Source organism: Vombatus ursinus, unplaced genomic scaffold, assembly GCF_900497805.2.
Source record: "Vombatus ursinus unplaced genomic scaffold, bare-nosed wombat genome assembly UNPS02014809.1, whole genome shotgun sequence".
NCBI classification, from domain to species: Eukaryota; Metazoa; Chordata; class Mammalia; order Diprotodontia; family Vombatidae; genus Vombatus; species Vombatus ursinus.
Genome location: NW_020954587.1, coordinates 429130 through 449048, shown reverse-complemented (window position 1 = coordinate 449048; position 19919 = coordinate 429130). Strand labels below are relative to the sequence as shown.

Sequence of the window (19919 nt, the reverse complement as noted above, 5' to 3'; positions counted from 1 at the left end):
CTTAAAGGACATCAAATTTCACCCTCTCGTACAGATAAGAACACTGAATCTCATGGATATTGGATGACTTACCCAAGGTCATGCACATAGAATCCTCAGATGTGATTTGAAACCAGGTGCTCTGATAGCACAACCAGTACTCATTCTACTATACCACATTGAATATCTATAAGAGATTTTTCTCACTTCATTTTTCAGTTAGTTGGTTCCATTTAAGTACACCTTAGTGGGAACTGTGGACCATTACCCTGCTTTATACTTTGTAGAGTTGCAGCTTAACATCATTTATTTTCTTTTCCTCTTCTAGACTGGCAAATTGCTACACTGGCCTTACTCTTGGGTGGTGCTGCCATCATTCTCATTGCCTTCCTAGTTGGACTGATATCAATCTGCGTGGGATCTCGGAGACGTTTCTATAGACCAGTTGCAGTTATGCTTTTTGCAGCAGGTAAATAGTTTCATATTTTCCATGTCTGTATTAAAAATTCATGAGGCTGTCTATGTTTCATTGTCTATGCAGAAGTAGTACATTATATTGCACTCCATACAAATCTGTTGACATTTGTTATATCTTAAGGTAAATTGGATTAGACATTAGCAGATTATTAGTTTTTTAGTGTGTTAAATATTTTAAAAGTCAAAAGTTCAAAACTTTTAAACTAAATATAAATAAATAATACCACTTGAATGTACTGCTTGCCTTAGTAACTGTAGCAGATTTATTTACCAATAGCCCCTCTTTTTTCCTCACAGAGGGTTTTATTTCTGTGACTGTCCTTTCAGTCTTATTGAAATCTTAATTCAGTTTTTTTTCCTACAACTGAAAACTAGGAAGTTAATTCCAAACTCTATGCCATCATATGTAAATGACTGTGAAAATAAATCAGATTAGTTTTAAAGTTTGTTATTTCTACCGTCTGCTACCAATAAGTCATTTGGGAAATGCTAATTAAGATGTGCTCATTAATTTAACAACTATCACAATATGAAACTCTGTCCAGATTTAAAACAACTCCAATGAAATGGATGTTTAAAAATCACAGAGAGACATTCGGAAAGTGCCTCACTGACTAAGAAAAAGGTGAACCATTTCTTTAATGAGATTAGTAACTCCCATTAACAATTATCTTGTTAAACATTATGACTTGATCTGAAATATATACATTTGTATCTTGAGGTGACTTCTATTCATTCTGTCAATCACGTTTGTGTCAAAGCCCACAATATAACCTATCCAATAGTGAATAATGAATAGAGTGATAGAACCATGTTAACTGCTTGAGGGGTTTTTAAAATTCATTAAAATGATAGGAATAGATAGGTGGTTATTGAATTTGAAGGGTATCGAGAAAAAAAGGGAAAACTGATAAAAGTGTTCTGCTGCCCCCTACTGTTTATGTTCATATTTTTATTTAGACAATTGGACAGAAAGGACATTCCTTGAGTGTCAAGGAAAGATTTTTATAGAGGACAATACAGTCAAACCACCACATTTTACAGATAAGAAAATTGGGGCCCGGAGATATAAAGTCACCACTTACAGATCATAAATATGGAAGAACCAAAATAAGAGACTCATAATGTCATTGACTTCAATCTAGAACAGAACTCAAAGATCACTTAGTCTAATTCCCTTATTTGGAAATTAAGAAACTGAATTCTAAAGACATTAAGTGACTTAACCAAGGTCTTTTGAAGTAAAGTAAAGATTGAATGCCAAATTCTCCAGAATCCAACTACCAATCAGGGGAGTTGTTTGTTAATTAACTTTAATATTATTTTATTGTATTATTATTACTATTGTTAATTATAATAATGATGATAATTTAATTATTATTTGTCAAAAACAGACTCCATTTCACTAAACAAATAATACTGTAGCAGAATTCCAAGTCAAAAAAAAAACATTTCTAAATCCCAGAAAACAAAATTCTCCTATGACTAATTTAATGAAATACTAATATTCCCTCAAAGTCCTTAAAACTACAGCTTAGTTTTGACTTTGAGGCTTGTTCTGGCTCCAGGAATTGAGTAAAACAAAATAATTTGAATCTCTTTGGAAGTCCATTTTAACTGAATTTTATTTTTTAACCATGCCTTGCTTCCTTAAGTATTTAGAAAAAAAAAAATTATTGATACCATTAATGATATAATGATATATATTAAACTGTTATTATTTGGGTACATGTCACACAGATATGTGTGTATATGTGTTACATATATGTGTCTATGTACATATCTGCATATGTGTGTTTATGTATATTTGGAGGGAGGGAGAGAAGGGAGAGAGACAAACAGACACAGAGAGAACTATTTTTCTATTTATCATAGTACAAAAGTAAAATACATATATATATACATATATGCATACATATATACATATATACATACATATATTATATATATATATTTCTTCTGGTGACTTTGTTAGCCATTGACTTCATCTTTAATACCTTTGTAATAGTTTTGAAGAACTGGTGGAAGGAGAAAAACCATCACATGCATAAATCAGAATGTTTTGTCATAACAATTAGAATTTTCAAGTTTTCTTTCAAAGAAAAACCCATGGTTTTTCATATGCAACTTAATATGCAATATTGCTTTGTTTGTTTTATGTAGCTTTGTTTCCAAACAAGCTATTATTTAGGGGCAGATAAGTGGAGGGGCAGATAAGTGATATAGTGGATAGATCACCAGACCTGGAGTCAGGAAATCTTATCTTCATGGGTTCCAAGCTGGCCTCAGACTCTTATAAGCCGTGGAACCCTTAACTTAATGTAGTCCTGTTTTCCTCAGTTTCTTCATCTATAAAATGATCTAGAGAAGGAAATGGCAAACCACCAGAGTACCTCTGCCAAAGAAATCCCAAATAGGGTCTCAGAGTTGGACATGACTGAAATGACTAAAGAGCAACTACATTAAAGCTACTGCTGTGGCATACCACATGGACTAGGGGAAAGTATACTGGCTGTGGGGTCAGGAGATCTGGCTTCAAATCCCAGCTTGTAATATTTAGTAGATTTGTAACTATGGATAAATCATTTTCCTTCTTTATACTTTAATTTCTCTAACCCAGCAAAGCTTTCATAAAGAGAACAAGTGTTATAAAAGTCTAAAAAGATTAGATATCTACGCACTAATAAGAAAATAAATCTCTTTTAAAATAGTTAACCAATGTTTTATGAGAACAAGAACTTGAAACCAGATGCATCCACAAAAACAAAACTTAATTAATTGCTAAGTCCTGGGATTTTTAAAGACTACACCTAGCGTTTTTTTCAAACTACTGTAATACAAAATAAAAATTATAATAACATCATTCAAACAGTATCTTTGTAATGCTGTCACTTCATCTAACTCAATCTCTTTTGACATGCTGTGAATATGTGAGTTCTTGAAAGAATCATTAACTTCGAGCTCATTATGCATTTAAACAGTGTAAAACTTCATGGTTATTTGTAACACAGCAGGTCAGTCTTTCCGTTTCTGTTTGGAGAATATCATTAAAAATGCTTGTAGCTGATTCCTGGAAAATATATTCATTAAAGTAGATCCATCATGTTCCTATGGGCAAAATGAAGGAGAGAATTGGAAAATTTGCTTGCTAAAAATGAAGCACGGTCCAAAAAAGTCTTTATCCTAAGGGCATTAAAGTAATGTACTTGTTATTATGGATATTAATTAAATCTGGAAAGTATTGGGTTTACAATGCAGTCCTGTCTGCCTCTTCTCAGCTGTATGACCAGGGATGAGTCACTTAGCTTTTCTCAGTCTTTGATTCCTCAGTGGTAAAATGAAATTATTGTGCTAGTTACCCAACCCCCAATTACCTTTTATCTCTTGACTTCCTGCATTTTCATTTGCTCTCCCCTGTCCCCATACCAGGGGACATTAGCATATCGACAGCTTTTCCTCAAACACCCTAATCACTCATATCTACTTACCTCCACTCCACTTCAGCCACACATATATATGGTCATACACTTGATATTTCCATCATCCAAAAATGCCCCACGACTATATTCAAGAATTGCAAAACATCCTTATCTAACCATAATCTCTTAGTTTTCTACCTCTCCTTCCTTCCCTTATTAAATCCTATTCACTGTCCAGAATGTCATTTTCAATCCCTTGACCCCTTAATTCTCTCCCAAGCCCCTTTGTGAACCACTCTCTTCTCTTTTCCTCATCTTCACCCTTAGGTGAACCCTTCAACTCTACCTGTCCTCTTCTCTTAAGTCCCTTGCCCCCTGATTATATAACCAATTGCGTCCTGCCAAACCTCAGGCTTGGATCATTTCCAGTATTCACCACCTTAGCTCCTACATATGTGCTAGAGAAGAAAGGTAGAGAAGATCATATAGTTCTTCTGGTCTTCTTTGAGAGGACCATGCATAATTGGTAGCTGCATTTTCTCTCTTCTTAATCTCTGCTTAATCCCTTATAATCTAACTTTTGATCTCACCAAAACTGTTCTCTCCTAGATACCCTATGTTCTCTTAATTATGAAATTCCTTGGTCTTTCTATTAAGTTTTAACTGTTCTTGACTTCTCTTTAGCCTTTGACATTTCATCACCCTCTTCCCTGTGATATTCCCTTCTCTTGAGATTTTTAGGATACCACTCTCTTGGTTCTCCTTCTACCTATCAGGCTGCTCCTTCTCAGTGTCCTTTGCTGACTTCTCTTCTGGTTCATGACCTCCAATAATAGGTGTCAAGAAATAACTAAAGGTGTCATATCAAAGGAATTGGGTTGGAAATCAATAGGCATAGGATATAATCTGGATACTACTATGTATAAGCCTCAACTTGTTGAAATCTATTTTCCTATCAGCAAATTTAGTTTGGGTTGAATGATATTGAAAGGCTCTTCAAATCTTAAAATTAGGCAACTAAATAAGATTTTTCATGAAATGATTCTCTTCTTATAAGGGAAGATTATTTAAGTATATAAAATATTATAGTCAGGAGTGTGCCAGTAAATGTTTAACAATGGGATCTCAAAAAAATAAAATTGCATATTGTAGAAACAACATGCTTTTAAGTTCAATCCCCATTATTGACATTTTCTATATAATTTTATTAAGTATAGATAATCAACAAAATAACAAATCAGGTTCTGATTTGTAGTATTTGCCCAGGTGTCAGTTTTCATGCTGAAAATTTAACAACCAGCTCTTATTAGCCTATTTGAACTTTCTTCAGCCCTGAGGGTTGCAACTGATGTCTGTTATGTTCCCATGATTAGATGATAAAATAAAAAATACATTGACATTATTAGGGCCTTTCCATGGGAAAGAACACTGACTCATTTTTAAGCTGTGTTTTTCCTTGCCCTCCCCATCCTATTTCTAAGAACTTTTAAGAAATTGAAGTGACAATTTATACAAACAAAATCAAGGGATTTTACCTGAATCTATTTTTTCTTATTAAAAGGAAAAAAAAACATTTCATAACTAGAAGATTCTTTTTTTTTTTTCAGGATCCATTTTGTTATGTGCATTTTTCTCTATGGTTGCAGAGAGAGTAGAATAATTCAGGGCCATAAAGTTTTTTTTTTTTAAATACAATTTTAATCTGGAACTAATATAATAAAGGTTTATCTCTAAGTAGCTTTACAGGCTTTTATACCAGTTGAGACTCTTGTAGGTGTGTTCCCTTTTTTCCACAAGAGGAATGTTGTATGACTACATTACTGTACCTAGGAGGCCAAATATTTGGTTAAGTAAATTAAAGCACACTGAGATGGATTTTAAAAATAATCACTATAAATACCTCACTCTAGGGACTAGATAGTTCACAGAAAAGAAAATAGGATATAAAATTTCATATCATTATCCCTATTCCATGTCCACATGTGTCAATAGCCAGGTAATATCAGTAATGATTTTAAGTCATCATATGATGGTTTTGCATAAGTCTATGTGGAATGTACTTATTCATTTGAATTCAGTTTCTATTGGACTTGATAACTAAAGAAATACATCTTTGTTATAAGATTTTTGTTTTGTTTTGTTTTGTTTTGAAGGTAGTAGTGGTAGCCAGTAAGTGATTTCATTGATGTGGGGGAATTTCCTGGTATGAGAAATTCCCTTCACTGGTTCAGATGAACAACTCAAGTATGAGTCTAAGAGAGTTCTATTGTGGTACTACAAGGTTATGTAACCTGCCCAGGGTCACCTATATCTGTCAGAATCAGCAATTCAATCCATTTCTTCCTGTATAATGCCAGCCCATCATCACCATGCTTCTAATTATAATTAATATTTGATCAAAATTGACTCCCTGCTAACTTTAAAAGTACAGGCTGTGAAATTGCCCTCTTTCACATAGAAGCACAAAGTCAGCTGGAAAACTCTGATTTGTTTATTTTTAATTTTAATACATTTTACTGGAATTATTTAAATAATGGTCATCATATTAATCTAAAATTTGTGCCAGAGCATTTCATAAGCACAAACAAGATTTGATTTGTATTTTGAATAATTACTTGGACTGAAGAGAGGGTCTTATTTTCTAGAAAGAAATTTGCCCGTTCCACTTACTCTCGATGGTGTCTGAGTGGCCAGGTTGAACTCTTCCAAGGAGTCATATTGAGAATACTGCTTACCTGGTTAGACATAAATTTTTTGATGACCTGAGGCTATACTTTACAGAAAGTAATGGATTTTAGCCCTTTCTTCAAAAAATTAATTCCATCCACTTTTTCCCATTGATAAAAGATAAATTTCTGAATTTATTTTTTTTCAGAACAAAAAAAATTGCTTGCAGGTTATAAAAAGTGTTGCCACTTTGGTGACAACTCATTCTGAAATCTTATGGTAGACTTTCCAAGAACATAAATCACAATGGGAATGACGACCTTTTGCTGACAATTTGATTGAATAGAAGATTCAGCACTCTCGTATGATTAAACAGGTTTCCTCTCATAATGTTATCCCTTCTGTAAAGGTTAATGAACTGTGTCCATTGCTAGATTACAGTTTGGTTTCCTATTCTACTCTTTTCCAATGCAATTTATGTCTGTGTGTGTGTGTGTGTGTGTGTGTGTGTGTGTGTATTTACTTTCCTGAGATTTATGGGCTCTCAAAAGAAACAGTTAACAAGGCTTTACTGAATACTTACATTGTGAATTTATTTCAGAAAGATTTGTGTTTCTTTAAAAATCATAAACAAGCATGACTTTCACATATGTAGTGCAAAGATTTCATTATAACAAAAGTATACCAGCAATTAAAGTACATATGCAAGCTATTTCACTGGTCAGTGCATAGGACTTCCTAGCAGAAGCCGCTGATTTAAACAATTTGTGGACTTGGAGAGACGGCACCCTCATAGAAGTGTAATGGGACAGAGTTAGCATTCAAGAACAGAAATGATTCTTGTAAGAGAGATGACCTAGTTGATGTGAGAAACGGGACAGGATGGAGAGCAGCCATTCCAGGGCGTGTGGTGTAAATTTCACAATGAACTCATGTAACTGTAGATCTTTAAGAGTCTTCAGAAGGGTAACATCAAAAAGGACTCCTCATTCATAGACAGAACAGCAAAGAACAAAAAGGTTCTTACCTTCCCTCCTCCCCACCCTACTTGCTACCTTATGAAGCAAATGCTGTATCAGGATGGGACCCTTAGTGATGAGGATGTTTGAGCCTGATAATGTCTCTCAACGGAATCATTGCCATCATCTGGTCTTTTTTTAGGGAGAGAGACATAATTTTTTGGAGGGCAGAGACTTTATCAGGAAGTTCTATTCCTCCATTTTTCTTTAACTAGGACAAAGCTAGGCCGTAATATGTACATTTAAGTACACATTGAATTGAATAATAAAAAAAAAAGAAAATACAAGCATACTGCTTAGGCTTTAGTAGATAATGCAAAACACATGAACCACTTTTTTGGTTTATAATTGTCCTTTTTTATTTTAACACATTCTTACTAGAATTATTCAAAGAATGATCTTGCATCATTAGCGTATAGAAAATCTAAAATTTGCTTAAGAGCATTTCATTAACACAAACAAGATTTGATTTGTACTTTGAGTAAATGCTTAGATTGGAGAGAGGATCTTATTTTCCATGAAGAAATCTGCCCCTTCCATTTAAGTACAATTAATAAAATCAACAAGAATAAAGTAATGTGTAGAAGAAGAAAGAATGTGGAGTTATGACATCAGGAAGGTTTCCTGAAAAGGTGGGTTTGAAGCCTGGTTTTGAGGTAGGTAAGAGGCAAAAATCACAAAGAGAAAAGGTAAGGACATTTCAAAGAAGGGGATGAACATGGAGAAAGGCATTAAGGTCGGAATTTTGCAAGTCATTTATGTTGGGAAACCAATTAAATGGATTGTCTTGGTTTGAAATGCAGAGAGGTAGCTTCAAAAGAGGAGATGAGAGAGGTCTGAATGAGCAATAATAGAAAGTTATGTGATAGCCTAAGCAGTTTGGTTTTGTTCCCTGAGAATGAATTTGAGCTCCTTAATTTCTGAATAGCATAAAATAAGTGCAGGAACTTTTTGCTGTACTTCATACCTTAGCAATCAGGTCAGTATTTGTTAAGCTTCTCCTTCATTCCTGGCACTGTGCTAGGCTCTATGCATACAAATTAAATGAGTGAAAAAATCTCTACTTGTAAGGAGCTTATATACCAATGGGATAATAAGAAAATATATGTACATATACACATATATTCATATGTGTATATGTATGACTATAAAGAGAATAAATCAAAAGTAGTTAAGTACAACATATTTTGGGAGAGTGAGCACTAGCAGTTGAAAAGATCAGGAAAGACTTCCTGTAAAAGATAGTGAATAAGCTGCATCTTAAAGGAAGAAAGGCATTTTATAATACAAACATAAGGAAGAAATAAATGCATTTCAGGCCTGGAGGATGTCCAGTGCAAAGGTCTGGAAAAGGTAAGGAGCAGAGAAAAGGCCATTTTGCCCAGATTGTACTATATATGAGAAGGCATGTCCAATGATGCTAGAGGGATACTTAGGACCAAATTTTGAAAGGCTTTCAAAGATAAGCAGAGAAGCTTCTATTTTGATCCTGGAAGAAAAGAGAAACCTTTAAAGTTACTGAGTAGAGGAGTCACATGGTCAGATCGGTGTTTCAGGAAAAGCACTTAAGCAGTAGTGTAGGATGTGTAGAATGGACTCCATTGGTGAGATATTTAAGACAATCACTCCAATCTGGAAGCTGTTTCCCTAATCCAGGCAAGGGGTGTTGAAGGCCTGAGCCAATGTAGTAGCTATGTGAGTTGAGAAGGTATGCAATGCAAAAACCTTGATACTCACTTCCTTCACCTAAAACAGGTTTAGGAATGACTAATCGTTATTTTAAAATGTGATGTGAACTAAAATTAATTTTGTTTTTAAAATTTCACACTATCTGAGATAATTGGAGACATTGTGAAGGGGCAAAACCAGAAGTGAGAATTGCCTACTCAGAAGTACCAACAGTATGTTTGATAATGGTAGTATTTCTTTCTCCAAGATGCATTGTGGCCCAGTGAATAGTGGGCTAGCTTTGGAACTAGAAAGTCCTGACTTCTAGTCCTGACTCTGACATGCTGTAACTTTATGGTATGGTTAAGTGTTGGAGCCCCATGCTCCTAACTATGTAAATTATACATATATATAAATAAATATATATATATGCATGTGTGTACATGCATATAAATATATGAATAGATTATAAATAATTACATGTAACTCTATAAATCAAAGATAAATTACTGATCAGCATTGGTAGTTCCCCCAGAGGATAATTCACAATTATAGCTAGGTGGCACAGTGAATAGAGTACCAGGCCTGCTATAGGTAGAAAAACCTTAGGGGCAACTAGGTGGCACAGTGGATAGAACACCGGCCCTGAAGTCAGGAGGACCTGAGTTCCAATCTGGCCCCAGAGCAAACACTTGATACTTACTAGCTGTGTGACCCTGGGCAAGTCACTTAACCCCAATTGCCTAAAAAACAAACATACAAAAAAAAAAAAAACCTGGGTTCATCTCTAGAGTCAGATGCTATCAATCAATCAATAAACATTTACTAAATACCTGTTATGTGTCAGGTACTGTGCTAAGCACTGAGGATATATAAAAAGACAAAATACAGTCTCTTCCCTCATGGAATTTATAATCTAATGGAAGAGACAGCAAGCAAATAAATATTTGCAAAGGAAGTTATGTACAAGGTAAAGAGGAAATGATTAACAGAGGAAAGGCACTAGAACTAAAAGGGGCTTGGGAAGGTTTCTTCTAGGAGATGGGATTTTAGTTATATTCCCATGAGCAAGTCATAACTTCTGTCTCATCTATAACTTCATCTATAAAATGGGGATTATAATAACACTGATTCCTCAGAGTTGTTTTAAGGATAAAATGAGACAATATCTGTAAAGCATTTTGCAGTCTCTAAAATGCCATATTAATGCTTGTTATTATTATTATTTTTATTAAATATTTGTTTGGGCAGCTAAGTGGCGTAATAGATAGAGCACTGGGCCTGGAGTCAGGAAGACCTGAGTTCAAATCTGACCTCAGACACTTACTAGCTGTGTGACCCTAGACAAGCCACTTAACCCTGTTTGCCTTAGTTTCCTCATCTGTAAAGTGAGCTGGGGAAGGAAATGGCAAGTCTCTTCAGTATCCTCGCCAAGAAAACTCCAAATTGGGTCATGAAGAATCAGACACGACTGAACAAGAACAACAAATATTTCTCCATTAAAGACGAATAATTTCATGTTAAGCATGACATATTATAATGATTGTACCAGCTTGATTAACTCACATATTTTGGTATTTGTCAATATCAGATAAATTTGTATAATAAATTCAAATGTTTTATTGGATAAAAAGTACACTATTTCAACTTTTTTTCTATTTTTTAAGATGTGTTTCTTGGAAGCTTATAACACCTTGTCCTAATTCAGATTGGTTTTCTTTCAGTTGTTCTACAGGTGTGCAGCCTTGTCCTCTACCCAATCAAGTTCATTGAAACCGTGAGCCTGAAAATTTACCATGAGTTCAACTGGGGTTATGGTCTGGCTTGGGGTGCAACCATATTTTCATTTGGGGGTGCCATCCTTTATTGCCTGAACCCAAAGAACTATGAAGACTACTACTAGAAACAACAGTCTCCAAAGAAAACATAAACAAAGGATTATTACATCTTTTCTAACTTATGGTTTTCTAGAACACTTGAGGAGCATCAAAGCAGTTTGATCTGTTGACTTACAATCTTCTGCCCTTTGGCTGCTGACATTAAAAACAACTTTTACATATGTTTTGGGGACCTGCAGAAATTAAGAGAGCTGATAAAACCTAAGCAAATGCTGCAAGCTTCCAATATGTTAATGTCATTTTACTTGACAAATGAAGGATTTATATGACAGCCCATTGTCCAAAAACTAGTGAGGAAAAAAAAAATTCCCACATCTCCTCTTGCCTGCACGGGAGCAGTTGGCAGAAGCTCCATTTCAGAGTTTCTTAACAAGGACGAGGATTCAGCTGTCAATAGTCTTCTTTTGCAAGCTTATCCTAACCAGTCACTGCATTGGTCCTTGGTCACTTGCTTAATAATTTCTTGAAGAATGAGCTTCTCTTTAGTATCTAATGGGAGTAGTGAATGTGACTGGTTAATGACTCAAATTCCACATTCAAGAATCTTCTAAGTGATGGGAGTATAGACATTGGCAATCAGCATCTCCCTGCTAGTTGTGGCAGAGAAGGGAAGTCAAGACTTGGAGACATTTGCTTTGAATTATGTGGTTAGGAGTTGTGCCTCTGCCATAACTAGCAAAAGGGGAAATGGAGGGCCTCTCCTTTTCCCCCAGGCAAGTAGAACGAAAAAATGCATGGGTTGCATTTGTCCTAAATAATTTCTCAATCATTTTACAAACATTGCAGTAAAGAAATGTGCACATGTAACTAGTCTAATTATTTTTATAGAAAATGATCATTTAGTATGATGATACATATCCCAACTCCCTTGCACACAGATGTTTATTACATATAAAACCTAATATTTCCTGTAGCAAAGTGGTTTCAGCACTGACCTTGTGCACCTTTTTAAGCATCTTAGGCTGATACCCACCTCTTAGCTGACATGCCAAAATACATCTACTTAAGTCATTTGCTTTTTGCTCCCGTCAAGATGTCATTATCAGGGGAATTTTCATTGAGATGGATAAACAGAATGTTAAACCGAAATCGGGTGAATTATAAAATGAGGTCCTAAAGTAGTTCAAACAAGAGTAGGTATTAAGATTATATATATATTTTTTTCTTTAAAGCCCTTAAAAATAGAAGCTGCTCTTTTAATTTCAGGAATCTCAAATATCTAGGTGCTTTTGTTTCTTAAAAGCAGAGAGAATTATATATAGGCTAAGAGTAGAGGACTAGGGCTCATCTGATAATCACATTGTCCTCTGAATGTAACCAATTGGCTGATGATTTCATGCCTTCAGCTATTCTAACGTGTTTAAAGTGCCCCAATTTTAATCCTTCATAGACTGTTTAAGTTAAGGGAAGTGCCAACAGAAGAAAGTGTAGATTTATGACAAAGTCCGTGTTACAAACTGCTATGTTTATTTCTGTTTAATGCTTTCTAATTTGGGTACTTAATTATAAACATATTTTTATATCACATATACAGTTCTAATATAAAAGTTAAAATACTTATTTTTCTTAACGAAGACATGGAAATGATATGTCCTAGTTGGCCCTCTTGCTGGAAGAGACAATGAAAATCCTTTAAAATGCTCCAGTGTGCTGTTGTGTTCCTGGTTACAGAGGGACTGCAGAATCCATTAACAGCATGACTACATCTCTAGTATTAAATGCATTGGTCACAGCTCACAAAACAGGGCCCCTGCTTCCAGCTTGTCATTATTTAAGCACTGTTGCCAAAACAACAACAAAAACTCCACCCACTGCAACTCTCTACTTTCCTATTTAAATACAGAACTTCTGTTTGTTGAATTTTCTAGTATGCGTCTCATAAAAACACAAATGAAATAAAAAATGGGAAGTGGAAAGCTCAGCCTTAGTTTCATCAAAATCAACCAAACTGGTTAAAAGTGCCTGAGGCTGTCATTCTTTGGAAAATGTGTGATTCTGTGAAGGGTTTGAAGAGATGGGAGGAAAATTTAGTTTGATTATCGTGAAAGGCATTCAAAAATCTTTTGAACCAGTTTTCTCAGAAATACTACTGTCTCTGGCATAGAGAGCTTTACAGCTAATTAGATATCATCATTGAGCAGCATGAAGAACACAAACTTTGTAGTGATATTTAGGCTACTCAAAACAACAACAACCCCCCTCTATGGCGAGAGGATGCCTCTTTTTTTATTCTCAAATAATGGAAGAACAGTCCTGTGGTGTTGGCATCAATCAGTAAGGCAATTAGTCATCCAAGAGGATACAGTGTGCTGTTAGACCAATATTATGTCTACGCTTCTTATCAAGAGTTCATTCTCTGTCAATATGACAAGCCAGAAATGACAGAGAACATGTTGTGGGCTAAGGCGTACATAGTTTCAGATTACTGGTAAAGAGTTTCCTAATATATAGATATATATTTTATTTATCTTCCCAATGAAGAGCCCCAAGTTCTATTTCTACCACTACCAACATTTAGAAATATTTTAGTATTTACCCACAAGTTCAGTGCAAAATAGAAAACCTTGAGGTTTCTATGCACCCCAAATGATATGCTTATGTTTCAGAATAAATACAACAAAAATACTTATCTACATTATTCATGTCATGTCTGCTCTACTTTAGTCTTATTTTATTTTCTCTTACAAGCAGAATTATTTCCCTTGCACAAATCCATTGTTTTATCTTCCAGTTACATGCACATGCACATGTGTGCATGCACACACACACACACGCACACACACACACACACACACATCAAGCAGGGCTAGTTATTTGTATTTCTAAAGCTTAACGTATTCCGTCCGGTGCTGACCTGTACAAAGCACCTCTCTTGGATTTCTTGCACAACTATGTTTTAGCTTTTGTAAGTTCAACATGTAAATTTTAAAGACATAAATATAGAGAGACATGTATTTGAAATATAAATGATATATATGGATTAGCATGTAATTGTATATTATTAAACATGCAATGAAATGACTGGTAAGTGAAGTCTAATCTTATGACTAGCGATGTAATTTATTCAGACTGTATTTTTGTACAGAACTGTGCACACTAACCTATTGCCTCTGTGTCCTCTTTAAAGCCTAAAACTGTGCCTAGAGATTTCATCTGTCTTTAAAAAAAATTAAATCAATTTCATGCTGTTAATGGTATTAGTTTCTCTACTGTTGTTCTGTATTTTGTTTTATATGTGGTACATTTATTACATAAATGTGAAATTATGGTAACTCATTTAAAAAAACATCAATGAGAAAACTGTTTATTCTATACTATGGTTTGGTTTGAAAATACACATCTAATTAAGCATTTCATAACTTTTGTAGCTGACATGAAGTTATCTCTATGGGAAAAAATAAAGATGAAATTGATCACATTGACACCCTACTGTGTTCTGCACTGTCCAGATTTCTGGCCTTTTATTGTCCACAGTGCATTTGCTACTTTTAAAAAGTAGATAGATAGGTAGGTAGATAGATAAATAGATGGATAGATAGATATGTAGATAGATATTTTTGTTTGAATACATTTTAAAAACATGTCCTGATTTTCTCTTCAAAATTATTATTTTGGGGCACTCATTTCAATTCATTTCCATTTTTCTTTATTATCTATAACTCAATGACAATGAAAAAATAATTTAAAGTCTTAGAAAATGATTTTGAATTTCTCAGGGAGAAGAAGGGAGATGTTTCATGTCAAAGCAAATGTATCTACAGTATGTACATATCTTTCCTGTGTGTATGCATAGATGTAATGCAATGGTCATATTGGTATACAAGTACATAATATACAAATGTGTTTATACATACATCTATATACACATGCACGCACATACATGCATATATTGTCCTTCCTTACAGTTCTTGCTATACTTCCACAAAATGGATGGAAGTTACACTGGGCGGGTGGGCAAAGGTCAATTGCCTTTTTTTCTATGAGATCATAGATCATTTGTACACATATGTGTGTATACATGTATTTATGTATTATATATTATATAGAAATAATATTTATATTATATAGAAATAACAAAAACAACATTTTATAAGAAATAACAAAAAGAGGAGCAACAACGAGTATTAATTATACCTTTTTTAAAATTTTACAGCAACCAGAAAACATTTAAGTACTCTTGCCTATACTAATTATAATTGTTTTTTAAATAACTTAAAATAAGAATTTCTACAGGAAAAAAATTGATATCCATAACTTTTGAACATATCAAAACTATTTCTATAATAAAAATTCACTTGGGCAAAAGCCGGGTTTTCTTTTAAGATAAAAAATTTATTAATGTATTATGGAATAGAAATTTATGCACTAGAATTGATTTCACTTTTTTATATAACGATTTAAATTTAGATCCAGTAGATACTTTTGTGTTTTTGGTTTAATTGTATCTTTTAATTAACAAAAATCCATTTTCGCTCTCAATCATCCTCTAAAGAGCAATGAGAGAAAGAAAAAAACAAAATAAAACCTTGTAACAAAAATTCACAGTCAAGCATAACAAATTACCTCATTTTCTGTGTCTGAAAATATGTGTCTCATTCTGCATCCTGAGTCCATTATGCCTCTCTCAGTAGGTAGATAGCATGTTTTATACCCAGTCTTCTGGAAACATGTTTACTCATTATTTTGAAGAGAGTTTTTAGATATTTTCAAATTGTTTGTATTTACAATGCTATTGTTATTTTATAAACTGTTTTCCTGCTTCTGCTCACTTCACTCTGTATTAAAAAGTATGTCTTCCCAAGTATATCTGAAACCATCCCCAGGAAGTACTTTTAGATCATCTAGTCTGACCCCATCATTTTACAGGTAAATGAAGTTGAGTAAAAAATATAAATATGATTTTTCTCAATATTAAATTATTCTCTTCATATCTCATATCTTTGGACTTCTGAATTTGAAGGACATATGTTTTCAATTCCATATTTTCTTCATCTTGCATTTTTCAATTACTTAAATTATAATGGGAATTTTGACCTTTTGCTGACAATGTGATTGAGTAGAAGATTCTGAGCTATTGGTATATAAGAAAATCAAGTTTTTACTGCAGTACCTACTATGACTTTGAATAGATCATCTCACATCTTTGGACCTCATTTTCCTCATCTGTAAAAGAAAAATGTTGGACTGAATGATCTTTAAGGTCCCTTCTGGATATAAATCAGTGATGTAACAAAAATAAAACATACTTTTATAGTGCAATGGATTCAACAAAGGCAACTTAACATGTTGTTTTTGTTTATTTTCATAGAGGCTTTGTGAAGTGAGAAGAAACACCTATTTATTGTTTTACATTTAAGTTAATTGGGCCTCAATGAGTCAGAAGTAATATGATAAAACTAAGTCCTGATTAATTAAAATAATGAATCCCATGAAATGGTCACCTTATTTGAATTTTCACTGCAATGGTCTGCGGCCAGTTACCATATTTACATATTTATACCTTCCAAAAGTGTGAATTCAAATTTATATGACCACTTCATTGGAATCTCTAATCAGGACATGGCTCATTCAGTCTATAGTCCCCATTTTACTAATGAGAAACATACTCAGTGAAAGTAGTTGACATAACTAGTTGGGGATGAATGTGGAATCTGACCTTAGGTTTTCTTACTCTCAGTCCTATACTTTGTTCATTAGAAGTCACATTTCTATAGCTTATTTAGGTTTATGTGGTATTTTTCTTACCACGATCTTGGGAGGATGGCAATACTGGCATTATTATCCCCATTTTGAAAGAAAGTGAGGATCATTAGGTTGAAATGATTTGTCCAAGTACATACAACTAGTGAATAGTCAGCTAATACTGGAGCCAATATTTTCTCTCTCTAAATATATAGCTCTTTGCACTAATACACCCTGAAAAGTATCTAAGAGCACATAGTGAAGAATTAGAAGGAAGTCAGAGCCAGGATGAGAATTTAAATTTTCTGAGTATAATGCCCTTTCATGAAAGCAGAATATGTTGTCAAAGTCAAAAATATTCCCTTTCCATGGCAATTGTTTTTGATATATCTTCTCCAAAGTCAGTACAGATAAATTTCAACTCTATGTGGTGGCGATGGAAAATTTGCTTACTTTAGAAAATCTATTGCTGTGTTTTGTGGGAGAGGAATTATGGGTTAGTTATCAGTTAACATTGTATATTCATAACCAGACATTATAACATTATGTTAGGTAGAACATTTGGTAAACTCATTTTAAAAGAATCAATAAAGTTCAGAAAATTAAACCAATAATTTTATCATAATATGAAATGATCAACTTAAGAGACTCCACAAAGGATATCATAACTATCTATGACTTCATAGAGAAATCATAAGAAATTGCTTGAGGTTCATAGTTACTAAGTGATTTGGTCAGTATAAATTTGTAATTAAGTGTTAGAGGTGGGATTTGAACACACATCTTCCTGATTCCAGGTATTATTTAGCCCCATGTGTTGTCATATAGAAAAAAAAAAGATTGAAGTTTTTCACTTTGACTCTTTGTCCAAAGTTCATGACTTCCTATTATTAGCTCTGTTGAAGTGGGACCTGAAAATGTAAACTAAGATAGAAGGGCAAAGAGATGAGATCATGTCTGGAGTTCATTTTATTGTGTTTTGAAATATTTCTATAACAAGCATTGTTTTAGTTCAACTTTTGTCTTTTTAATGCTCTATATATGAAAGCTGCACACCCTGCATTGTGGCTTAATCTAATAAAATAAAAAAAAATTAGAAAGGGCACCGAAGTTTTGTTCACAATAAGATTACAGAAGTCAGCATCACTCATGAAATACTTTCATTAGTTCTAAGGCTGACATGTCAGAATGAATGTAAAAGCAATAGCTGACACTGGATTTTAATTTTACAGATGGTAGGGACTTTAGAGACCAAATAATCTAACCCCCTCTTTTTACATAGAAGGAAGCTGATGCTAAGAGAAGCAACTTTCCAAAGGTCATACAACTTTTAAGTATGAGAGCTGAAATTTGAAACCAGGTCTCCTGACTCCAGATCCAAAGTTCTTTTCATTACAGCATATTTAGAAAGGGTATCCCAAAAGTTTTACTGCTAAAAACGCATTAAGACTTTGGGGACACTTTTGTTTTTCATACTTTTTTTTTTCATCCATTGACATTGGACTCCTTAATGTTCTTCAAACAAGACACTTTGTGTTCCAAGTTTCAGGCATTTTCTCTGTCTGTGCTCCATGCCTGTAATGTTTTTTCTCCTGATCTCTGTCTCATTTCCCTGTCTTCCTTCAAGACCAAATTATACCTTCCACACAAAGCCTTTCCTGCTCCCTCTTAATTCTAGTTCCCTTTTTCTGTTGATTATTCCAATTCATTCTACATATAGCTTATTTGTACACAGCTTTTTTTGCATGCTGCCTCCCTCATTAGACAAGTACTATTTTGTACCTTTCTTTGTAGCCTGAGCACTTAGCCCAATGCCTGGCACATAGTAGATGCTTAATAGATGTTTATTGACTAATTGCCTGTCTGGAAGGGTAATAAGCTACTGCAATGCCATAAGTTCCAACTAGCTGCCAGATAGAGATGAGTCAGTATTCTAATGGTCACTTATATTTTACATCTGATAGGGATATAGATAATACTATCACCAAAGGCAAGGGAGAATTTATTCTAAGTTCTGTGGCATCATAGCTTTTTATTTATTATATTTTTTAAGAAGGAAGGGGCTGGAATCCTTCAAACTCATTATCACTGAGTGACAGGCCATTTTTGGCAGTTTCTAACATGGAGAGTATCTTATTTTTCTTGGCCCTTTATTATTATTACTATTGTGTTAACAGTTTGAAAGATGTTGTGTATTTAAAAGTGAGCTAAATCAAAAGTTCTGTAGCTGCTTGAAAAAGAGACTCATGTTATGAGGCAGGAGCATCATTTCAGTCTGTAATTCAATAGTCAGCTGATTTGGGGTTCTTGCAGTAGGAGGCTTTAGATTTCATATACAATCATTCAATTTATTACAACAAGATCTCAATGACTTCTGTGAAATTTTATTTAACTAAACACATTTTTTAAGAGCTCAGAATAAGACTATATTAAAATTAGAAAGTTTGGGTAGATTTTTCCCCACATGAAAGTTCTCAAAAGGAAATCCTTATCCCACATGTTTCTAGCCAACTTTTAAGTCATGAAATACCTTGAGTTACTGTCCCTTAGAGTTATAACTGGGGATAAAATTAGTCTTTTTTCCATCTGTCTCTGAAAATCAACAAACATTAGGACATATTTAGCCTGACATTTAAGCTGGGAGAATTTAATTGTGGTCCAAAAAATGACAATCTAGACTTGCATAATATATCATGTCATTTCTGAGTCATAAATGTTCTGCAAATGTACAAAACAGGAGGAAGTAGGTGAGACTTCTGGCACTAAGTTTAGTTGAAAGAATTCTTTTACTTCATTAAAGGGTCTGGCTTTAGAGTTTTGTTTTTGTTTCATTAAGAAAAATATATAACATTGGACTTACCATATGCAATAATTTGGATGAGTTGCATACATAAAATAGTTGAGATGATTTACATATCAGCTAAAGCATAAATTACTACTACTTCATCCAATTTAAGACCAATCATTTTGGGGTTATTATGGAGCTGACAAAAAAAAATGCAATGAAATATAGAATTGGAAGCAGAGCAAGTACAGGGAATAGAACTTAGGAGGCAAAAGATAGGAAGTTCTCAAATGAGTTTAATTGTGTTTTTATTTTGCCAATAAGT

At 33.9% G+C, this 19919-nt stretch overlaps 1 protein-coding gene across 1 annotated transcript in view; it reads left to right on the top strand.

The window, feature by feature from the left end:
• TMEM47 (transmembrane protein 47) overlaps window positions 1-14545 on the top strand; it is a 43073-nt gene extending 28528 nt beyond the window's left edge. The window contains exons 2-3 of the mRNA XM_027875637.1: window positions 308-448; window positions 10954-14545. Of these exons, the coding sequence (XP_027731438.1) occupies window positions 308-448; window positions 10954-11132 (320 nt within the window). The 3' untranslated portion in view covers window positions 11133-14545. The remainder of the gene's footprint in view (window positions 1-307; window positions 449-10953) is intronic.
• Window positions 14546-19919: the final 5374 nt, after the last annotated feature.